Genomic DNA, 24,484 nt, shown 5'->3' with positions numbered 1-24,484 from the left:
TTTGTTTGTTTTTGTTACTTCTGTTCCTTTTTATTGAGAAAAAATTGCAGTGCTCATGCAAAATGCTGAAGAGGGAGGAGGATGAGAGAAGGAGAAATCCCTTGTATAAGAGTCTTCTGGGAGTTAGCTACCCTGGTAAAAAAACCCATCAAATGTCCTTAGGAAAGGACATTTACAAACATGAAGTCTTGTGATGTAACATGATGGTATTCTGTGGCCGTTCTCTGTCTGGGGTGCACTTGGCCCAGCTGGTCTTAGACCCCACAAAATACAAGCTGGAAACAATTTCTACAAATCCATCACCAGAGATTAAAAAAACCACGAACAAGACAGGAAGAGAAGAGAAAACCAGTCCAGCGAGGAGCAGCTGAGGTATGGCCTGAAGGAAATGAGGCTCAAGGGAAACCATAACATGCTCTACGCCAGCCTGAAAGGAGGTTGTAGCGAAGTGAGGATTGGTCTGTTCTATCAAGAAACAAGCAATAATACAAATGGCCTCAAGTTGTGCCAGGGGAGGTTTAGATTAGATATTGTGAAAAACTTACTTCACCAAAGAGTTGTTAAACACTGGAACTGGCTACCCAGAGAAGTGGTAGAGTCCTCATTGCTGGTGGTATTTAAAGAACATGTAGATGTGGCACTTAAATGTGGTTTAGTGGTGGATTGGCAGTGCTGTGTTAATGGTTGGACTCCATCTTAAGAGCTCTTTTCCAACCTATGATGCCATAAAGCCAGAAGGTAGAGATTGAGTACTGCTCCTCTGCTGTTTTGGTGCTCAGCTACTGTTCAGATCTCAAACAGCAGCATAATAAATAAACCTCCAGGTGAGGTCTCCAAGCTGTGCAGAATAGCTCACCACACCCTCCTTCACACTGTTCATCAGCATACGCTGAGCCTTGAGCTGAATAACCTAAAAATCACAGCAGAAGCATATCAGCTCCCAAGTCTTAAAATTGTCCCCCAATTAAGAGTATTTTTCCCAAAATATTTTGACAATCAAACTAAGCACACCATTTCAGACTAAGCAAATTCTGAAGGCCGTAGCAGCAGAGAACAACTCGCTCAAAGGACAAGGCTGTTGCTTGTTATTTGAGTAAAAAATGAGAGGTATTTTTGCATATGTAATTTATGAGTTTGACATATAGCTGCATTAATTACACGGCTGTTTTCTGTGGGCATGTGTTATCTAGAATATCTGTGAAGACCTAGCTCCAGCTTCATTTCACCCAAGCCTTCCTCCCAGCCAGTAATCACACTGGCCCCAGATGGGTCACTCAAAGCTGATTTTTCCCCAGAGTATCCTTTTTCAGTCTTACAGAGAAGAAACTACACCCCTGAACTGATGTTTTAAATCCCACTGGAAGCCATAAGCACAGCTTTAAAAATCAGGATTGACATGCTTATTGCAATATGCTCCCAAACATGTGACAATATTAATTTTAAGCCATTTCTAGCATTTGCTTCATTATTTGACTTCCAAACACTGATCAGTACAATCAACCCTCTTCAGGACAGATGCTTACTTGCAGGGTAGCAAGCATAAGCAGTGACATGTGATTTAATTATTTCAGAAGCAAAAACGTAATATGCAAAACTATCCCAACAGATTTTTTTTCATTTTAGAGCAAAAAAAAGTTACTGAAAATAGCTTAATTCTGAACCATTTGAATTCCACAATCTACACAGCTGTTTATACCATCAGATAAATGAGCAAAACATACTAAAATTTAACAGACAAAATTGCTCCCTGTTTATTGACAACTCCCTGAGGTGACTGTAATATAGGTGAGTAAAGCAGATGGTGTTGTGTTCAGGAACATCACAATATTAGTTTCTTCATTTTAACTTCAGCTGCTCTTTTATTCTCTCCTTTTCAAAATTTTGAAATCAAAGTCAGGGTGATCATAACGCTTTCTCCTTGGGGCTATACTGGGGCATGTGGATAACTCATGTCCCAGAGTACTATAAAACACTCAGAGGATAAAAAACATGAGAGCTCTGGGGCAAAACAGTTTACAAGCTGCAATTTCACTGGTGCTGAACAGCCTGGTGCAGTCCTGTGACACAGGGCACTGCCACAAAGGCCGAGTTCAAAGCTGCTTTAGTAGAACTTACTGACTTAGAAGCAACATCAGATGACTGTGGTTCAGGCTGGTAGCAGTTCAGCTATTTCTGCAGTTTTGTATTTCTGATATAGCTGAACCCTTCAACTTCTATTCCAAAAGCAGCATGAGGGCTCAGGTCAGGCATGATCAGGAGCTTACCTGCACACACCATTCTCCAACATTTCTCTGCACCAAAAATTACAAATTGCACCAATCCTTTACAATGTCTCTACAATGCCCACCTGCTCCCACTTACCTCATCATCCAGTTTTAGAGACTTACTCCACAGCCATGTCTGGACAGTGCCAATCCCAAAGGTATAAAAAATAATCAACAGGCAGTCCCCACATGAGATTTGCAAATGAAGTTGAAGGTTTGTCTTCTTCTGACCTTTTTAGGCCCATAGTACTTTTCTTTCCCACACACTGGGCTTCAACCAATCCCTCTAGATTTGTCACCTTAGTCCTTTCTTGGCCCAGAGTTCTGCCTATTTGCTTCAGGCTCAGCATTCCTTTTCCTCAGGTCGAAATTAAGAAGACAGGACAGGACAGGACAGAGGGCAGATTAACAGTACTGTCCTGTTGCTTGTAGGAACACCCCCATATTACTGCTCTTCCTCATGAAAATGACATCAGCTTTCAATAGCTGAAGACCTGGAGAGGACAGAAAACCCCCCTTTGGCTACTAGAGCATGAGTAAATATGAGAGTCAAAGGTATTGCTCATAACTCAATATCAAAAGGAAGGCAATTTTCCAAAAAAGTCAGAACATTCATACCATGACAAGTTTCCTTTCAGGCCCAGCCAAAATCCCAACACCCATTTGCAAATCAGAGCAAAAGGACAGAAAATTACTGTTTCTTGCCTATTCACTGCAGCTACAATTAAAGCACTTGAAAACAACACTGAAATTTGTGTTCACAAACACAATCCCCATATGTTCTTAGGTGTTGCAATAAGGATTTTATTTCAAGGAACACTTCACGATACATAATCTTCGCAGTCTGTCAATACACATGAAATAGAGCAATAAGTAACTTGAATAGTGAAAAAAATCAACTAGTCCAGAATTAAAGTCATACAGCAAGAGTCCTTTCCCAGCACAGGCTCAGTTTAAGGTGGTTTGCCTCAGGAGCAGACTTTTCCTTGGCTTTATACAAATGGTGCTCAAGTAAGCATGAAAGAGCTCAGGACAAATCACTCCCTTCAGAAATTCCAAGGCTGGGTCACAGGAGTTTTCTGCAATGCAGAACACAGACTCTATTCCTAAAGAGGAAAAAAATTAATAAAAAACAATTTTACATCAGGAGAAATATTTTAAAAATTGAACTTTAATCCTAACCACTGAAGAGTTCAATTTACAAAATCGTGCTCAATATGATTCAGTAAGAACCAGAGAACCCAATTCAGACATTAAGAACTTTACAACTGAACACTTCCTAACCTATTCACTTGTCTAACACTGATAGGAACATCAAATACTCTTCCCTGGGTAAAGTGGCTGGACACCACCCAGTAACTACACTGCTTCATGAGAAGTGCATTTAATATAGTGGATTTCACTACTTCTCACCTGTTTTCCTTTGGAGAAACAAGGCTTGAGTGTCTTCAGCATCTCAGAGTTGTCCAGTGCTCAGACAGGAACCCCTATGCCCCATGGCCATTCAATAGATATTTTCAGACACACAGGCACAAAGTGCTTACTTTCTGACAAAACAGTATTTCTTGCTTTTGACTACAGGTAATATGAATTAGTTCAAACTCTGCTTGATGGGCAAATGGATTAAAATAGGATGTCAAACTCAGCGCCCCAGTAAGGTTACAGAACACTTACTGAGTTTGAACTACTTTACATCCACATCTAGGGGAGAAAAGCCAATTTGCTCTTGATAAGTTACCTGTATCTTAATTTTCTCCAATTGATCTACAAATCTACACAGAACAAGTCATGGAAAGAATGAGAAGGAAAGTAAAATGAAAGATGGTGGAGCTCTTTTTCACAGATTTCTTAAGTGAAGATACAAGGTGCCAATTTTAAGAGCAGTTCAGAAAATCATCAAAATCATCAGGATTTAACAGGTTTCACTAAATAAAAAAAGTGCAAGAACAAAATATATTTTTTAGATTTAACATAATATGTAAGTTTGATTATCAAAATGTCAAAGAATTCAAATTTTTCATCTAAAAAATTAATAGGATATTTCTAATGTCACTCTTTAGGAAGTCAATTTCATAATTCTGGACAGAATTCTGCATCAAAAAGAAACAGCATAAGCAAGATCAAGCAGTAGAAGTATCTTAGTAAAAACAAGTTTATTCATTTGTATTTTAGGTAAATATCGAAATAGTCAGCAAAGCCTTTTTGCCATGACTGTAAACTTTTTATTTAAAAAAATTATGTTAAAAACCAATACAGTAATTTCCATTAATGTTCTAAAAAAGTTTGTTCACATCTTGAAAGAAAATACATTAGCAACATCTCCCAGCAGAATCAATCTTTAAAAAAGTAAAACTCTAGGTGCAGAACATTTCTACAGTGTAGTATCCTCTACATTTTAATTTAATCACATGATTGAATATCATTCATCTATATTGTCTCTAGAACATGATCAAGAGTGTCTTTTAGACGATATTCAATGATGTGTCACACATTGCCACAGGTACTAACGTTATTAGAAGAGTGCACAACTCAATTTCACTAACAAAGCAAGACCTTTCTATATGCTGCATCGTAACAGTTAATTTAGCTATATGCCTTTAAAATCATGTACGTTTTCCAAGGAAAAATACTAAAAAAATCCATGGTCCAAATTCTGCTCCCACTTATATTCACAGGATAAAATAAGCACCATCAAGTTATAGTTTATAGCTGAAAAGCATATAGAGAACCAGTTTGTTTATGAGTATAAGGGAGAGAAGAACTTGCCCCATGTCTGTAAACATTCACATAAGTCTGCAGTCAAAAGTGCTGGATAGGCAGCCTATCCGCAGTACAATTATTTCATTCAGAGGGGTGCTGGGGGCAAGGAGAATATTATGAAGCATTATTTTAGAGTCAAGTTAAAATGCTTTTATGTACTTTGGAAAGACGTATTCTCAGCTAGCTAAACCATACTCCAGTAAAACATAACCCACTTCTACCCAAATACAGTACAGCATCATCTCCTAGCTTTCTTGCTCAGACAAAGGAGTACTCAATTCAGCAGCAAGCCCATGACAATATTTCAAAGCGTAAGAAAACCCCCATACACCTCTGACCTACCCTTCCCTTAACATACTGCTGATGCTAACAGGAGATCCTCGAACATAGGAAGAAAACATCTGAAAAACCATAAACTGACCTTGATTTGTGCACACACAAGAAGTGTGCTTCTAGACAAAAGATCATCTACGGCTTTAGTTGTCTAGTTTCAGTCTAGATCTCCTTCTATATTAACCACATATACCATATAAAACATAACAGAAGTTTAAGGATAGGTGCTTATACACACTATTAAGTATACTTGGTCTCCCTATTCAGTTCGACAGTCAATTGTCCTATTTACATAAACATTTGTTTGAATGTTCCTGATCCTGTAAGACACCAAACATTGAACTCTTAAAATTAAAGGAGAGTCAGGATGCTCAGCAATTCACAGGATCAGACCCTGAATCAATTAAATGCAATCACAAATTAAGTTTGACATCTGACACAGCCTCCTGGAAACATTCTACCCTCATGTTTTCCCTTTCTTTCCCCAACTCAGACCATGCTCCCACTATCACAGAGACAGCCTTCAAAGCAAATAGGATCAGGCTCTGTCAAGCAAACACTGCAGTCTTTAAAAATGTCTGGTATTTACTGCCATCCACTCTGGGGCAGACTTGTCTGCAATGAAAATGGTGTTCCTGGTGTTGATGGATAGTTAGCAAAACCTTCAGGCTGAGCTGTATAGTTCTCCAGAGCAGAAGCAGAATGTGCCTTTAAGGAAGATAAGAAGTTAGGAAACAGCACTGATAAAAACAAGGAAACAAAAATTTAAATTAAGCAAAATTTCAGCCACAATACCAGTCCTACTTAAGCCAAAACAAATAGATAATAATCTGAAGTGTGCAAAGAATAGAGATGAGCAAAGCATCTATACACAGATGTTAAACTGGAGTGCAACTATTGCTCTGAAATACCAGAGAATGAAGAAAGCAGTTGGATTAAGAGGGAAAACAAAGAAGTGTTAATGGCATTTACTTTCCAGTGGAGTAAGCACCAGCTGATTTGGAAGGCATAGCTTAAACCAGGAGCTGTAATATTCCAGTGACTTTGAACTACCTTTCTCTTCATAGTTTAAGTAAGTAAGCATTAATTTTAGTGATTGGAATTTATAAATAAGAATTATATTCCCTCAATGCAATCTGCATACATTTCTACAGAATAAATAGATTCCTGAGCTGCAAATGCAGCATGGCCTAGACGAAGTAACTTGCTTCTTCCAATTCCCTGATACTCAAAAGATATCTGACAGTATGCTGCACTCTGAACAGTACTTAAGACACATGCTCCATCTCAACAACTGATGTGTCACAGAAGAGAGAAAACATTAATTCAAGACACTCAGCTATCTCTTAAGATTTTGTAGAGAAGGACAAATTTCCTACAAGAATCATTAATTTGTACAGAGACTTTTTTAAACAAAAGACAAACTAAACATAAACACGAAGTCTGATGATAGTTTCAGTTAACTTATCTAGATTGATGGGTGAAACTGGCTGTTTCGTGGACAAGAAATGATGAAACTACACATTACCCAAAGCCACTTCAAGCTTGTATTACAATTGAATTTGTGGGAACTATCAAGAGACAGGCACACCCACAACAGACACAAATTCAAGACAAACTGATTACATGTGTAGAGAGGCACACAGCTCACAACAAAGGGTCCACAGAAATCTCTAAGTTATTCAAATGTCAGACTGGAAAGAGCACAAATTTTGCAATGGTATGGTCAGCTCATTAGATTTAACACAAACCCAGCAAAAAACCATTCATTTGCATTATCTTTTCTTTTACTTCTCCCCACTTTACAGAGAACTTTAGAAAATGCTTTAATCAAATTTGTAACACACAGAAGCATTGTACACTAGTCTTGAGTAAGAAGTTAATACAAGTTGTTTTTTTGTCATCATTCTTGTAATCAGTTCTCACACAGTTAGGGGTTTTAATCATTTATTGACTTAAACTAATAGCAAGTAGTTAACAGGCAAGTACATGTTTAAGAGTTCCCTGGAAGCAGAAGAGTATTAAGAAAGAGGCACATTACCTGTAGTAGTGCTGACTGTGCAGCTGCACTGTGCTGCAATTCCTGTAAGGAAGATTGTGCGGCACTTTGGGGAAAGCCAGGGATACCAGGGAGAGATAAAAGACCAGGAAAAACTGCATTTCCCGGTGTCTGTAGTCCAGAAGTCAAGCTGAAAGAATGTCAAAATGAGGATATCATTAAAAACATCTGCACTATGTTTTATTCTATGTTTCCCTCTCCATAAGCTTATATCTCTATCAATTACAAGAGCACTTCTTTTTCTAAATCTCATAAAGGCCAGAATTTCCAAACAGAAGTCCAGTCTTTACCCAACTAAAAATTATTCATGCATACACAAACCAAGAAGGTTTGGAACACACCTAAGGGGACTCTGAATATTTTGTACCTCAACTGCGTCTACACTTTGCACACAAAAACACCCCTTACAGACAAGAATTTATACTGAGTACTTCCTTAAAACACCTAAGATATTGTTTGCTATTACCTGTATGTGTCAATGGATGCCCACGTGGAATCCATTCTTGTAAAAGCCTAGGAGATGCCTCAAGTATCCTCATCTGGGAAATAAAATCACTGAGTGCCTCACTGGATTAAACTGCCATAACAGAAACTATTGAGGCCAACCCATTACCCTGTCAGCTTCTAAAGGCAAGTTGAAATCTACTAGTGAACTAACTTTAAAAATTATCTGCAATTAGTAACTACGAGTCAAAATATCATCTACACACCTAAAGTAAAACCATTTGCTAAAAAGCAAAATGGTGTTTTGCTCAAGAGAAATAGTTCTGACCTCCTTCAGAAACAGTAACATACCCAGCCTGCGCAACAAGTGCAGAGTTGAAGTTTGAGCTAAAGGCCGAGGCAAACCCTGGCAGGACCGGAGCCGGAGATGGGGCTGTGGCAGCTGCCGGCAACGGTGCAACTGCTGCTACTGCAGAAGATGCCTGGAGGCCAGGGAAAGAAGGGAGAGCAGGAGTGACAGAGGGTGTGTTAGAGACAGGAAAACCAGGGAAGGATGGGTTTGATGATCCCAGAGGTCCCTGGGCAACAGAAAAAAGGGAAGGGACAGCACTGGACAAGTTAAGCGAGAAGGGTGGAGCGGAGACTGTTGCGGAGGCGGCGAGTCCTGAGAGTACGGCGGCGGTGGAGCTCACATGGGGGGCAGACACGGCTGAAGCGCTTGTAGCCGGAGCGGCCAACAGAGACCCTGGGAGAGTGACGGGCGGGGTCAGTGCTGGGTTACCAGTAAAAGCAAAGTTACTGGTTAGAGACGTGAAAGGAGGAAGTCCATTGAACACAGGGGCAATGGGAGCAGAGATGGAAGCCAGAGAACTGGAGTTGTTCAGAGGAGCACTCAAGGAGGAGAGCCCTGATAGCGCTGGATTCAGGGAACTGGGTAAACTGACTGGCACTGAAGCTGCTGAGGTGTAAGCACGCCCAAGCGCCGACAGTCCTAGAGTGCCATGAGAAGGGCTGGCTGAATGAGAAGGACCTTTGAAGGCTGACAGAGTAGGACTCATGGGCTCTGTTTTGACCATAACTGGGATACTTGTGGCAGCTGGGGCTGATGAGAGCTGCTGGTCAGGATTAGTAGGACTTGTGCCATGCAAGAGGGAGGCTGATGAGCCACAGTTGACTGGCATAATCGATGGTGAAGTGGTTAAAGGTGACTGTGTGGGCAATGTTGGAGGAGTGGAACTAGAATTGGCTACAGATGGGGATGGAAGACCTGGAAAAACAGCCAGCCCAGGTGTGGAGGAACGCTGTGGGTTGGGGGTGGCTGATGGAGTGTAACATTTGTTGACAGAGGAAGTGGGAGGGTCAGAGCTTTGATTAGCAAGGGCCGATAAAGAAGCAAGCTCGCTTGTCACAGCAGAAGGTAAAGCAGATGAATTGATTAATGAAGTGTCATTGGATGTCAGAAATCCCTTTAAGACAGACAAAATTGGGTTAGGCAAGCTAAGCGAACCAGGAATGGTAGTGGCGGGAGAATTAGCAATTGTAGATGGAACAGGACTAGAAATCCCTTGGGCATTGGGTGGCAAGGACAGAGGGAGGCCAGCAAAAACTGATGACAATGGAGCAGGATTATTAGCAGAAGCAACTGAAGAGGTTGCAGAAAACGGGAGGCCAGCAAATGGTGTAGTAGCAGATGCAAAAGCTTCAGTAGGCGCAGGTGTGGCACATGGAGTGGAAGAACCTTGTGGAGTGGGCATAGCAGCAGGGATAGAAGCCAGCCCAGAAAAAACTGCAGGGATAGGGGTAGAGGTTGCACTGTGAACAGATGTGACAGGAACACTGGGCAATGAAAGAGATTTGATGACAGTAGGGGTAGGGGTGGATGGCTGAGATGTATGGATGGAAGAGGAGACCTGTCCTGGGAAAACAGGAAGGACAGGGGTAGACATGTTCATCCCAGAGATGAGTGGAGTAGCAGGTGCTAATGGATGGCTTATTGCCTTGACAGGTGATGGGGTAGGGACTGGAGTAGCAGCAGGTGTTGAAGGATTAGAACCATGAGGAGTAAAGAGCTGATTCGCTTGTGCAGAAAAAGCTGCAAAGAAACAAAACCAGTAAGAATACTTGAAACTGTCAGAAATGTTTGAAATCAACACAAACACATTTTATACAGCATTTCAGAATATGATACACAGGCAATAGCTAACAACACACAATGTCTACATATGAACAATGAACAGTGCAGCCTACGAAAACAAACCAAAAAGGTACACACAAACACATCACACAAATTGTACACCATGTGAGCCAACACTCCTTTTTAAAACACTCTGCGACATCTGCTACCTCTTCATGATCTCATGCAAAACAGTTAGGAACTCAAATATACTCTGTAAGAACATCTAAATGACACAGGTAAACACCCTCCCTCTGGTCCCTAATATTTGGCTGTACCCAAACCAGATCTAATATTCCATCAGCATCAGATCACCTGGGCTCCTCTGCATCCACTCTCACTGAAGGTCAGAATTTCCTTCAGAACCAGTTAATTCAATGTATCATGATTTCAGAGAAGTCTAGTCAACAACTGAAGAAAGCTGATTTCAGGTGCTGGTAGTTTTCTTTCCTTCAAAATCAGGTCATTCTCTTCACTGTGCTTCCTTCAGATTTTGATTCTAAGAAGGTACACTTTTAAATTCACGTATCACACTACAGTATTTAACTAACATTGGCACTTGACTTTATCAACAAATATTTCTAGGAGTCTTTAGTCAGGTATCTGTAGTAAAAGCAAGCATCTGCCACTAGGAGTATCAGCTGGTGTCAAGCCCACAAAGTAAGTGAGAGACATCAGTCAAGCTGCAGGAAAATAGGCAGGCACACTGTGAATGGGGAGGTGGAGGTTAGTGTTAAGGAGCTGCATTTATGAACACTGGCATGTCAACAGTCTTCACATGCCTGCCTCTAGTTTCCTGTGGAACATGAATGTGTTAATAAATCATTCTTCACAAACAACCCTTGTGCTTTATTTTACTTTTGGAATAATCTGCTCAACTATAAGCAAGCCACTGATCCAACCAGTCAAACTCATCACCCCTAACTCTAACAGCCTAAATGTCTCTCTTGCCCGAATTCTCCATATAATTCTACACACCAATCCAAAAAATTACTCTTTAAAATCTTGGACCTAAGTTGATATGACAAAATCCCCTTTTGTGTATCTTGGAACTCTACAATTAGCAAATCTGCAAACAAACTATTTCCTTTTACACATTCTTTTCAAAAAAACCCAGACTGCCCAGCTCTGGATTCTTTTCTTTTCTCACTTTTGTTTCCAAGCTGAACACTCTCCTAAAAATCATACTTATTTAATCCTGATGGCCAAGATATTCACCAATGAAATACAGCTGTAATAGAACCCAGGGCTGCTATTGAATTTGTCTTCCTAAGAGAATATTTCATTCCTTACACTGTATTCATTTAGCTGTATTAATTAACTTTATAAAATATATGCACACTTAAAGAGGGGTATGTAAGAAGAAAATGATTCTTCTGTAGAACCATCCCTGGACATAGAGAAGGAAAGACAAAAGATAACTTTTTTTTTGTCCCTAGGAATATTTACAGTAGCTAAATTTATCACAGTCATTTTATCTATTTGCAATATTTGTTAATATGCCTGACTCAATAGTCAGTAAATTCTTAGTTTGTATTTGTCAAATCTAACAAACTATTATCAAAGCCTTTTTATAAGTAGGTCCCAGTGGGATTTATTATTATGATTTGTACTAACTGTACAAAGCACCACACAAATAAAAACAATAAAAAATGCACAACTGTCTTTGTAAAAAGAACAGGATCTTACAGGATAAGACAAAAGTGCAGGTAGACATCGGTGGAGCTAACAGCCTGGGACAAAAATCAGCTTCAAAAATCTCTGAATCTCTCTTGTATTCCTACCTTCTTATTACAACTGATACATGAAATTAAATGTCAGTGGGCTTTCCAGTAAGATGTCCAGAGTTTTAAAAATTGCAAACATTTACTGAAGTATTTAAGTACACTACATTACACAGCATATTTTGATTTTGTTTTTACATGATTTCTCACATACTTATATAATGAAGAATATAAAAAATTCGATAAACTAACACAAAAGGACAAACTTTAATGTTTCAGTGCTTCTAAGTGACAAATCTCTGATGATTTTTTTCTCCACTCTCAAGAGATCCTATTCCAACAGTGACTACATACTTAGAAGCTTATGAAGATCCCACTAAACAAGTAAGTTGTTAACATTTTCTGAACAAATAACAAAGATACAATCAACACAAAAATCCCCCTGTGGATTTGCAGTTTACCTTGATTTTGGGAAGGTTTTGCCTGGCTGGAAAGGTCCTCATTTTCTAAACAAAGAACAAGAGCTTGTTATTTAAAAGCAAATGAAATGCCAGCAGTGATTAATCCACTCACAACAATGAACCAGGAAGAACAACATGAACATTTTTAAAGATATGCATGCTTTACCTGATACCACTTGATTAGCAGTGTATGGTGGAGGAGCTGGTAAGCCTGGAGCTATGACATTGGCCATTGGAACTAAGCCAGCATTGTTGTAAGCACCTAAAAAAACAAAGGGAATACACATCTCAGCTGTGAGAAGAACCTGTATCTTGATGAGCCAGTAAGCATCTTCTTCATTAAAAGAACATTTTCAAGACTGTAAGACATTCCTTCATCAAAAAGCTAGACCAGTTAATTGTCCAGGCTGGATGTTGGCTTTTGCCAATTCTGCCTGAATGGCATGCATTACGACCCAAATTTTACTAAGGGCAATTCTCTAGAAAGAGCCTGAAAAAGTCAGATTTCAATTCCCTACAGTTCCATTTTGCCTGAAAAAACTCATAGGGAGAGAAGTGATGCAGAGTGTCTGCAGCATCACTGGTTCCTTTCCTATTCCTAATTTAAAGGGTATTGCAACTCCTTCTTCAACATTAAAGCCCTGACAAACAAAAGAGGCAAACACAGATCAGTAACAAGGACCAGCCTTTAAACATTAGCCGGAAAATTCAGAGAAAAATGTCCCATCTCAAATACTTAATCTAGTAGTCTTCATAATTTCTTTAAATGTTAAGAAATTCAAGTGGATTAGCAAAGTATTTTAATATAAAATTACTACAGCAATTAATGTATTAAAATACCATTTTTCCTCCCTTATTTTTTGGAGCAACTCAAACTGTTGTATTGCTGTGGTATACAGTTCTGATGAAACACATCTGAATTGAAATTGCAGGAACACAAACACATTTCACAGTGGTCCTGAATTAATAGTTTGAGACCATAAGGACTGAGGCCTCATGAGAAAAGGTAGCACTTGAACAATACCAATTTGCACCAATTTGTCATATACAACTCCCTTCTGATTTCACACTTTCACAGTAATTCCACCTGATGTTAAGATTTCTTGCATGACAAGTCTTGCCTGAAAATCAGAAAAGCAGCTAACCATCACTGCATCACCCAGGAAGGAAATGTTCAAGAGGTAGAAAACAATTCATCATTCTCACCATCAACAGAAATCAATCACATTCAATAGTTTCAGGTCAGCATCTGCCATCTCATTAAACACACACACATATATATTATTTCACCAGTTATGAGTTCTGTTGTCACAAGTGCTTTCTTACAAAACATGTGGCAGCCAAATAAGGCCCTGAAACCTAAAAAGCTGTTTTAATTCCTATAACTGTACTATTATTTGTACCCTGCCACAGGCCAAATTTTTTAAAGATACTTTAGATGGGATTTATTTAACATAAATTTGAGATAGTCTACAAGTTTCCTGTACAGTTTCTTGGGAACAAGTAATTTCCTGGGCATAAATAATCAATGAGTCTTAGTTTAGCCACTAGTAGTGTCCATTTCTCTAAAATGGCTATAAAAAAAACTTGCAGACATCAAGTTGATTAGATGACTCACCCTTCAGCATGCTTGCTAGGAGTTCTGCTTCACTTTCTTACCACCTACCTGAAAACTCCATGAAATCCTTAACATCAGTGAAAAGCAAGTGTCCTAACCAGAACACTCCTTGTTTTGCAGTACAGAATTTTAAAATTAGAAAAGGCTTTCACCTGCCAGACCTGAATCTGACTACTTTAAGTACTCAAAGCTTTCTTCCAAAGGGCAATAGCCTTGCTCCCTTCCAAAAATGTCTGGAATCAAACAATTGATGCAGCAGAGCAAAGAGAGCAGTTCATGAATAAAAGCTCAATCTTACCAAAGGCACAAGGCTAGAAATAGACCAATGGCAGGAAAAGGCAATCACTATTCCCGTTCTGAAACTGAAACCTACTTTTCTTTTAGGAAACTGTTTACTCTCCATTATGATGGAACAAAGGTAAAGCTGAAGGCAACTGAGAAACAGATTACAGCCCTGCAGCAAATTCTTACTCAGGGCCATGGCTGACCATATCCAAAGCTGAGTTCTACAGCTTGTCAAGCCAAAGCCCAAACCCTGGCCAAACATTACAACAAAGTCACAGTCCTAGTCTTGTCTATATGCACAATGCCTCCCATAAATGAAGTATTTTGTCACCGGAACAGTATTGTGAATTTTTCTTATGGACATGGGAAAAAAAAAGTTAATATATTCCTCTTTTTATCAATTCTGCTGTCATGACAAGAAAAGGCAGACACCAGTACCCAGAACATGCTTAGGGAGCAGAAGCCAATTTCAGCTATGACCATGGTCAGAGAAACTGACACTTGACACATTACTTAAAAGGCAAATGCATGAAACAATAGCATCAAGCTAGAACACATAGAAACCTTACTTGGTGCAATAGTTGCATGTGGCCGACATGGTGGGATGGGGTATGGAACTGGTTTGTGTGGATTGTACGTTGATGGAGCCTACATAAACAAAAAACAAATGGGAAAAGCAATAGTGAAAGCATTACCTAATGTTTCTCAGACAAAAGGTTAACATTCAGATACTACTACAGACTAGCATTCTTCACTACAATATATCTGATATGAAATCTCTTCATAATATCCATAGTGACTGCAAGTTTTACACTCTTTCTGAATAGAATGAAACAAACATCACTAGTACACGTTTAGATTTTAATATAAAACTGAGGTGGGAAATGGAACTCCCTTCTGCCTTGCAGTTCATACACTCTGCAGTCTTAGACTGACTTCACATGTTAAAGGTTTAGCATATTTAAATATTTAGCAAATATTTCTGAAGGTACCTGTGTCTTTAAAACAATACAGCTTTGTGGGAAACATTTCGTAATAAAAGTGATGATAAAACATTTGGACAATACTTCAAAGTAGTAACAGGTTCGCTGAAAGTCTCTCCTATGTGCTTAAAAATTTTGAACAACACATCAGCTGTGTTGTTAAGAAACATGAACTGTGGCTAGCACAGTTTTTCCCATGGGAAGTTTTCTTGTGTTTTTGTAAATAAAGATAAAGTTTGGATGTTTTGGAACAGTGTCCCAGAACTTGGACAGTGCAGGCCTGGCCAATCAGGCCTGGGGGAAGGCTTCTGACTGACCAATCTGGGTGACTTTTGAGAACTCTATAAATGTGATGAAATCAAAACAATAAAGGTCATTCCTTCTTGCCACTGAGAACCGATGCATTCATTACTCTGCTAGCTGCTCAACAGCGACAATGAACCTCTAAGGCACTGCTGTAATTCAAGTTTCAAAGATGGATGCATTTTCTGTGCTCATGTGGGAAATCCCCAGAGAGCAGCTGATCATGGATTAGTAAAAATGCTTTCATTTTTCTCTTCTGCTATTGTAATTTAAATTCTGTTTTTAAATGCACATACACTGTATCTGGTAGAGAACCCTCCACAGAAAAAAGGTAGAGCTCATTTTCAAGTTAAATAAAAAAAAACTAGGTCATATTCATTATAGAAGTTTAGCTTCAATTAAATTGCTGCTCTACAGTCTTCTTGCACGTAACAGCATTTTATAACAAAGCCTTGTTGAATTGGCTGGTGCTTGTTTTGGGGTTTTTTTAAGTTTCATTTATTTATTAATTTATTAGACATACTGGTTTGGATGGTCCAAGTATACGGGCTGCTATTCCCTTTCCTTCATTAGTACATTCTTCTGTGTCCTTTTTGATAGGGGTTCCCTGAAACAAAAGAAAATTAAACCCAGCATTAATTTAGAAGCAAATCTTGCTGTATAATTTCTGCCGTATTTATTTTCTTCCTGAACTACATGTGAGTTTTTGAACATTCTGAAATAACCCATGTTTGTCAGGAAAAAGAAAAATAAATAACCATAATGAGTAAGAGCATTCCAATAGCTTGGCTTGTAACACTGAGCTTTTGTAAAGAGAGTCATTTTAAACAGTCCATGTTGATAGAATTCTGCATTTTCACTTGTGGATGTGATAACTTTAATTTCGCTGTCCCTTAAGTGTTCACAGGAAATGCTTAACATGCTTGTTTAAGAGCCCTACTAAGATTAGCAGTAGTACTGAAGTGACCATATTAGATCACCTTATCAACCTACTAGTAAAGCTCTTGACACCCCTCCTGATTCTGCCAAATACTGCTGAAGTTTACAATATTTTCCTGATATGAACAATGTCTTATCCACGAAGTAATCTTTACTTGAAGCAGCATAGAAAAAAATGGGCAAATAAAACTAATGTAAGTTCCTTATAGATGCAGAATGGGGTAAAAAACCCAACCAAATAAAAAAACCCAACCAACACACTTTGGTTTTGATTCCACTCCTCCCTCCATGTATATCAATTCTGGGCTTGGTTATACTACAATGAATTTTAAATCAAGGGTTCATTTGTGAAAAGCAAAAGTATAGGATCCTGCTTACTGGAAAAATTCCATTTATGCGGCTTGGTTTGCCCTTGGGATAAGGATTGCCAGGAATCATGCCACAAGATGATATCATAGCATGAGGAGCCTTACAACCTGTTTTTGAAGCCTGCAAACAAGACAAAACATTATTTGCTATCAAATTCAATGCTTCAAAGAAACTAGTTACTATTTAATGACATTTAGACTGCATGAATCAACCTACACAGAACAGCTGAAATCTGTGTCTCAAGTCTTATTCTGGATAATACAAATAGTGTAAATTTCTGCCAAAGTCCACCTCTGCTTATACTAAATTTGGGTTTAAGCACCTGGTGTTCTCTAAAACAAAGACAAACTGTTTCCTTCAGCATTGGTTGCAATTCTGGGTCCCTTTTTCCACATGTTCCTAGTGCCTGACAGAAACTTCCCCTTTTGTTGCACTTGTATTACACAGCTTTTATCTTTTTACAGTTGCTTGTTTCAGTTTGTCTTCCACCCGTAGTTCCCAGAAGTCCTCATGCTAAGCCTGACCCCACAATGACCATAAGGATGCAAACAGAATCCTAACAGAACCAAGGACATTAGTTTATCTTGATTACCTGTTCGAGAATTCTTCTGCATCTTTTCTTCTCTGACATATTAATTCTGAAAAGATCTTCAATAAGGCGATAATTCTGAGCATCAACGATGTTCCTATAAAGACATTAACAATTACTGTCATTCCATTTGCATAAGCTGAAACAATGCACCACTGAAAAGTGACCCACACTTAGTTAGCCACTACCCAAAAGTACATTAAAAAAAGAATTAGTTCAGATCATAATATTACTTTTATTATTAAAGTAAAAAACCCCAGGCTTAAATATGGACTTCATACCTGCAAGTATAACACAGTATTAGAACCAAATATCAATACAGAACTAAATATCAACACAGAACAATGGGGGACAATGGCTAAACTTTATTGCAATAATAACTATGTTGAAAAAATGAATTTTTCATCCAACAGTTCATCAGAAAGCTTTAATTACTAATGACACACAATTCCTAGCACAGCAGAAAACCAGCAGCTACTCAATTTGCCACTGTTCCTTGCCAGTCTGGTAGAAAAACAAGTTTTCATCTAATTTATTTCACAATGAAAAAAATCAATTCCTGGTAAATCTCTCTAAGTTCTGCAGAGCTAGTAAAAGCCTTCACATAGCTCAAAAAATACTCCTCCTCTCTCTTCTCCCCAAAACAACACTAGACACTCCACAGAGAACAAACTATGTGACTACCAGGAGACCAGTGTCTTCTTCTACCTGCCTTTTTTGAAATTCTGATCCATTTTTTTACCAGCACTTTTCTGTCAAATATTATCTGTGCCACCTGAACTACTGGAAATACAATAAATTACCAAAAAGGAGGACTCCTCAAAGGGGGATATTAGACAAAAACGAAAGCAGCAGAATGTTGAATGAAGACATGAAAAACATCTCAAAGAACATTAAAGTGTGAATGAGCTTTCAGCTTTTTTCACTATTCCTGATTAACAAAGTAAGCAGCACATAGATTTGGACTAGGATTTCTAATCATGACTTCCCTATTTTGCTCTTGTACTGTAGAAATTCCAACAGCTAAGGAAGTTATTGTGCTTTCCTCCCACATCAGCTGAATTGTAGCAGCTGAAGAGTCCAAGAACTCCAGCCTCATAACAAGAAGATAACAGGTTAGTCTAATGTATCACTGGCTAATTTTCCTTAGGCTACCCTGTTTTATTTTTATCTGAAACAGACTAGGAGCATTCACATGGCTTCCTCAAGCTCTACTCTAAAAGGAAAATTGTCGGTATCCTCAGTCTTAACTGTTTTATGGGTATTTATATAATGAATTTATATGCCCCAGGAAGTTCAAGCAGGCTGTAACATACAGCATTCACAGGGAAGACAGACATGTTTAAAGCAAAAAAACCCAACCCGAAACAGAACAACACTTTATATAATAAATCCCCTGAACCAAGCAGAAGAGTTCAATTTTAAATATGTGTAGGTAATAGATTCTCTGAAGCAGCTGTGTTCACTACAAAAATTGCAACTTTCTCCATAAATATAAATCTAGAATATCTATACTTCTTTTACGGACAGTAAATCTGTCAATTTAAGAGAACCATTTACTTAACTCATTTCTACATATGTAATATTTAGAGGACTTTTCAAATACAGAAGTGTCAATTCCCAGAATCTCCTGGTCTCAAGTCTTCCTGATTCAGGGAGCAGAGAAATAAGCTTAAGGCCCTCTTTGTTCTCTACATTTGAAGACCACGGTAAAAACACTGGCGAAGTGACAGTTTTCCAGCAGGGAGAAGCCCACATAGCAGCATGCTCAAGACTCAAATGAACTATGGAATTTTCCACAATCATAGAATCATTGGTTGGAAGGACCTTAAAAATCATCTAGCTCCAAGGCTCCTGCAGGTGAGCAGAGACACCTTCCACTAGAACAGGTTGCTCAGAGCCCCAACTAGCCTGGCCTTGAACACTTCCAGGAATGGGGAATCCACGGCTTCTCTGGGCAGCCTGTTCCAGTGCCTCACCATCCCCACAGTGAAGAATATTTTTCTTAATATCCAGTCAAAACAAATTCTGTCTCAGTGTGAAGCCACTCCCCTTGTCCTGTCACTACACTCGAGCTCCCTTGCACGTTCCCTTCATGTACTGGAAGGCTGCAATTAGGTCACCCCAACTTATTCCTGGCTGAATAAACCCAATTCTCTCAGCCTTATATATTTTAAACAGCCCATCAGTAATGGATTTGTGCTTTACCTTAACCAGGCACAATGCTTCCTTCTAGGAGTATCTAAAGTTTTATAACCTCAAACATGAGCTAAACCAATATAAGTTAAGGAAATACAGCACAAAAGATACTTACGAAGCTAAGATTTCAAGGGCAACAAGTTTATCTTTACTGAATGTGAAGCAGTTGAGAATATTGACCATTTTTGATGCTGGAACTGCCACTATTTTCTGATAAGAAAGAAAGAAAAAAGTGCATGTAAAATAAAGCAGTACAACTATTTTAAACTAAGAATACAACTCAGTTACAGCTTCATATGGTGTATTTCAGTAAACTTTTAATAGCCTCTCCCTCCCATTGGGAAGGAGACTCTATAGGCTAAAGTTTGAACAACTACCTCCAAAAAGCACTCATCCAAAGCAAAGAAATCAGGAGAGTTAACAATAGTTACAAAGGTTACATCTATTCCTGTGATACACAGGAAAGTAAAAGTCACTTTAGTCAGAAAAGATATCCCAATTAGAAGTATGAAGTTTCATAGCTTGATACCACTGAAGAAGGAGATGAAGAAGAAAGTTTGAAGATTTATAAAGGGCAGATTGACTCATCAGTTGAAAAGTAGGCGACATAAAATTAAAATGACATTAAGAGGGCAAATTTATTCCACAAGATTGTGTCACAAGAACTTACATGTTGTAAAGCCTTTATTGCCTTCAGCTGTGGTTCAGCCCAGGAGAAATATCTCAGTAATTCAACAACCTGTAACAGTAAGGCCTTCAATGAATCTTTTAGATATATTAAAAATGTATGCTAATCGCATCAGTATGACCTTTCCACTTTTGCAGTACAGTGGTATACTGCTAAAAAACATTTGTCTGTCTGTGATGTCTGATTATCAGTGTATACCAGCATCTAAGATTTTTTTTATTTCTAAGTAGGCACCTAAAAATTCTGTTTTATAAGATTAAGATTTTCTGTGGAAATATTTAAAATACTTCTCTACACATATTTGCATATATGCATAACAATGCCACTGTATTAGAATAGGTAAAAAAAAAAATCAAGTATCTCTGAAAAAGCTTATCAACGATCAGTAACAAAACAGCATATTCCAAAACATACACCAAAAAAAGCCAGCTGGATAAGAAACATGAAAAAGAAAATCTACATATTACACATTATTACTACATCTATTTAGAAAAAATCATGCAAAATAATCCTAAATTCCATTATCATAAATTTATACCATTTCCCCCACACAATAAGAACAAAAATGTAATGATTTTGATAATAAAGCAACTTGGAACTGTTTTTAATAGTTTAATGCTAGTATAATAATAAGGAATTAAATCTCCTCAGTTAATAAATAAGAAAAGCCTCAGTATGACAGGAGACAATCTGTCTGTATTACTGAATATACAAAAACAATAGCTTCCATTAAACCCATGACAGTGTTGACTTTACCTGTTCACTGGAAAAGTATCCATGAACATATTCAATAGCTTTTAATTTGTACTCAGTCAATACAGCCTAAAAGATACAGAAAAAAAAATGAGTAATTAGTGACTCAAAAATTATAATTATAGCACAACCTCTGCTAATTTGTTAATCTAAAATCTGGCCCTACAAAGTGACATTTGTATCAATTACACTGTAGCACTTTGAAGTAACAGTATATTTCTTAGGTAACTGAGAACAGTGAAAAGTAGGAAGACATAATTTAATTCTTCTGTTTAAAAATACTCATTGTTTTATTTACTTCATTTTGCTTTTTTTGTTGTTGCTTACAACTGTACTGAGAGAACATCATCACTCTTCTTTTTGCTCCAGTGATTTACATCAACTTTATGTTAAAACACATAATACAGTTGATTATTCAATCTCTTTATATGTCCCCTGTAAACTAGATACCAAAGTATCCTACTTTGGTGAATTTATGAAGAAATTGGATGAGTCTATACAAACAGAATTAAATATACAACAAAGCTTGCTCCAGAGATGGATACTGCCTTGTCATTATCCTTACACATGTTAAATTTTATCATGCAGTCACACAAAACAAGCTAAGCACAAGACTTTAATGCACCACTGGCCTTTTGACTTGGTGGCAACACTTTTGTTGATAACCACATGAGCTGTCCAATAGCCAGGACTTCCTCCCTCTCCTACACTCAGCTCTCTGTGACAGGTACAAGACATAAAGAAGACAGCTAACAACTGAATTCCTGCCCCATGCTGGTGAAAACACCTTTCTTCCAGTTTCCAAGTCCCCCATCCAATGCCAGATGTTGCATATTCTCAAACCACCTTTAGCTTTACCCACACACCCACTACTATCTTCCTCCCAACAGCACTAAAATCTAGCCCTACCCCTTGCTTTTTTATTCCTGGCCATCCACACACACAGACACAAGTCTCCATCACTGCAGCCTGACTAAGTAAGTAGCACAGACATACAGAAACCCATTCAGATACTGTTTGAGGCAACCCTCTTCCTTTCTGTACCTCATTAGGAGACAAACACTACCAGACACACTGAAGTCACAGGGGAGAAAGAATTTCTCCATACTCATTTTTCCTTCTGTTCCTTCCTCCTCTTCATGCATTTTGGAACAAAGTAGGGTATGCCATATATTTTTTACCAAAACAAATGTTACTTTTCCTTCTTAAATCAACAACTGAATGACTTTATAACAAGAGTGCAAACAGAAAGCACTGCTATGCATATTCATGGAAGGAACAAACAAACAAAATCCCCAAAGTAAAATAGAAGTTAGACATGAAGACATTTAAATAATTGTTCACACTAATTGTAGGACTGAAAATGGAAAATACCAACACAACAAACTTGTAGATCACATAATAAAGAAGGTTCTACCACAGAGCTAGAAATGAAGCTTAAAAAAACCCATAGAAACAAAGGCACAAAATCAGCATTTGGACAATGAATGTAACACCACAACAGCACAGCTATTACTGCCACAGCACAGCACTGATCCTTAGATCAACAGCAAGCTGGAATACAGCAATACAGACAGATAGCATAGAGGAAGCATAATTGCTTAAAATCACATGTCTAAACCCTTTTGTCTGAAGTTCTTTAGCAATCACAGCATATTCTGAAGGACTGCACTGCAGTAATATAGTTGAAACATTACTCCTTCTCACCCTCAATTATCAGAGAAAGCATTCACGTGCTAGTCGTTCCTTGAGCATTTTTTTTTCATTCCCAGATTATCCACACAAATTTGTAAGCTGGGAGGGGAGCCAATACCCTGAAGTATCTTAGACTATCAGGCTTTTAGCTTTTTTATAAAGGAGGCTTTATGACCGTGACTTCACGCAAAAATGCAGTTGAGATAAAAGAGACTCATCCCTAGGGCTTCTGTTGAATAGTTTTATACCTAACTACATTGCAAAATAGTAATACTGCAATTGCAGCCATCACTGCCCCATACCGCAGAGAAACTGAACTAACCTCCAGCTTTCCTGTTCAAACCAGGCCTCTGTGCAGAGAGAAATCAGAGCCCTGCCAGACACGAGGAAGCCCAGGTTTGTATCTCTGCTCGCCACAACTAGCAGTATTTTGCTCAGTGAGTTTTCAAGCAGGAGATGCAGAAGCACAGCTCAGAGCACGCATCAAAACGCAGGATTTACATCCCAGAGGAAGATGTGCACACACTCCTGAGCTGTGGGACACATGACTTCCACCAAGGACGACACAGTGCAGTCTAGAAATCAACCTTCTCACGTCTTGTTTGTGCATTGTATCTCCAAAATCAGTGTATAAAAGCCGGGTACTTCACACTATCTCCAGTCAGGCCAAGAAAACACAGCCCCTCCCTCCAAATAAGAGATGCTTGGCTATTTTGGTTTTTCTTCCTCACCTTCCTTGAGAGTGAAAATGCTGCAGTAACCTTATCCAAGTGCTTATTTCAAATGAGGGCTCAGGATCATCCAGTCCCAACACCTCCCACTACACCAGGCTGCTCAAGGCTTTATCCAACCTGGTCTGGAACACTGCCAGGGATGGAGCATCCACAGCCTCCCTGGGCAACCTGCTCCAGTGCCTCACCACCTTCAGAGTAAAGAACGTTTTCTTATTATTTTATCTAAACATCCCCCCCTTTTCCATTCGTAATCGTCACTCCTTGTCCTACAGTCCATCACCGAATGATTAAACTAACAAAACGAGCAGTTACCTTCCTAATTTCATCCAGCACGGTTTCAAATGATTTCTTATCCATCTTGATTATTTCATTCAATGCCAACACTTAAACGTGGAGGAAATAATACTAGTAATAAAAAATATCCTGAGTGTCTTTGAGCACACAGGAAAAAAGGATTTTTTTTTTTTTTTTAATGCCGGGCACGGACGGCGCCGGGTATGCAGCGCTGCCGTCGCTGCGGAGCGGGCACAGAGACACAGGCGGCCGCCCGGAGCCGCCCGGCGCGCCCGCTGCCCGCGCGTCCCGAGCCGCTGCGGCGGGAGAGGCGGCGGGGCGCGGGGATGGCGGGAGCGGCAGGAAGGGAAGGGAAGGGAAGGGAAGGGAAGGGCAGGGCGGCAGCCCCGCTCAGCACGCGGCACCGAGGCCCGGCCGGCCCGGCGCGCCCTCGCACAGCATCGCTCGCGGCGCCGCCGCCCTGCGATCCCGGCGGGCAGCGCCGGGCGGGCCCGGGCGGCCCCCGGGGCGGGTGAGGAAGGTGAGGAAGGCGGCCCGGCAGCGGCACGGACCCACCGACAGCTCACCCCCTCCGCCGGTCCCGCCTCCCCGCCGTCGCGCCCCTATGGCATCACAGCGTGGAGAGAAGGCCCTTTTCCACGCCGGGCGGCGATAGCGATGCCTGCGCGGGAGCGGCGGCAACTCGGGGCGGGCTCGCCCCTCGGCCAGCTCCCGGCACGGCGCCGAAGCGCTGAGCGCTCCCCCGGGGCACCACCGCGCCCGGCCCGCTCCGCCCCCGCGCCGCCGCCGCCGCGCCCGGGCCCGGCACGGCCAGGGG

The 24,484-nt window shown here is 39.6% G+C and overlaps 1 protein-coding gene across 4 annotated transcripts; it reads right to left on the bottom strand.

Moving 5' to 3' along the window:
- Window positions 1-3,044: 3,044 nt before the first annotated feature.
- PROSER1 (proline and serine rich 1) lies at window positions 3,045-24,404 on the bottom strand. Of its 4 annotated transcripts, XR_014852371.1 has the most exons (14): window positions 23,686-24,404; window positions 20,948-21,013; window positions 20,174-20,242; window positions 19,619-19,713; window positions 17,308-17,401; window positions 16,725-16,835; window positions 15,931-16,014; window positions 14,691-14,769; window positions 12,385-12,480; window positions 12,219-12,263; window positions 8,212-9,952; window positions 7,399-7,546; window positions 3,678-6,065; window positions 3,045-3,370 (listed from the first exon to the last, which is right to left on the bottom strand). XR_014852371.1 is itself a non-coding variant. In XM_085060916.1 (13 exons), exons 1-13 carry the CDS (start codon window positions 23,728-23,730, stop codon window positions 5,943-5,945), a joined length of 2,796 nt encoding a protein of 931 aa, XP_084917042.1. In that variant the 5' UTR covers window positions 23,731-24,404; the 3' UTR covers window positions 3,045-5,942. The 4 variants fall into 4 exon arrangements, 2 of the variants coding, with proteins under 2 accessions (XP_084917042.1, XP_084917055.1); XM_085060916.1 differs by having other exon boundaries at window positions 3,045-6,065; XM_085060929.1 differs by lacking the exon at window positions 3,678-6,065.
- Between the last annotated feature and the right edge of the window lie 80 nt (window positions 24,405-24,484).

The sequence above is a fragment of the Lichenostomus cassidix genome, chromosome 1, assembly GCF_008360975.1.
Source record: "Lichenostomus cassidix isolate B80296 chromosome 1, HeHo_3.0, whole genome shotgun sequence".
Classification (NCBI taxonomy): Eukaryota; Metazoa; Chordata; class Aves; order Passeriformes; family Meliphagidae; genus Lichenostomus; species Lichenostomus cassidix.
Note: the sequence above shows the minus strand (reverse complement) of the source record. Positions and strands in the feature narration are given on the sequence as shown.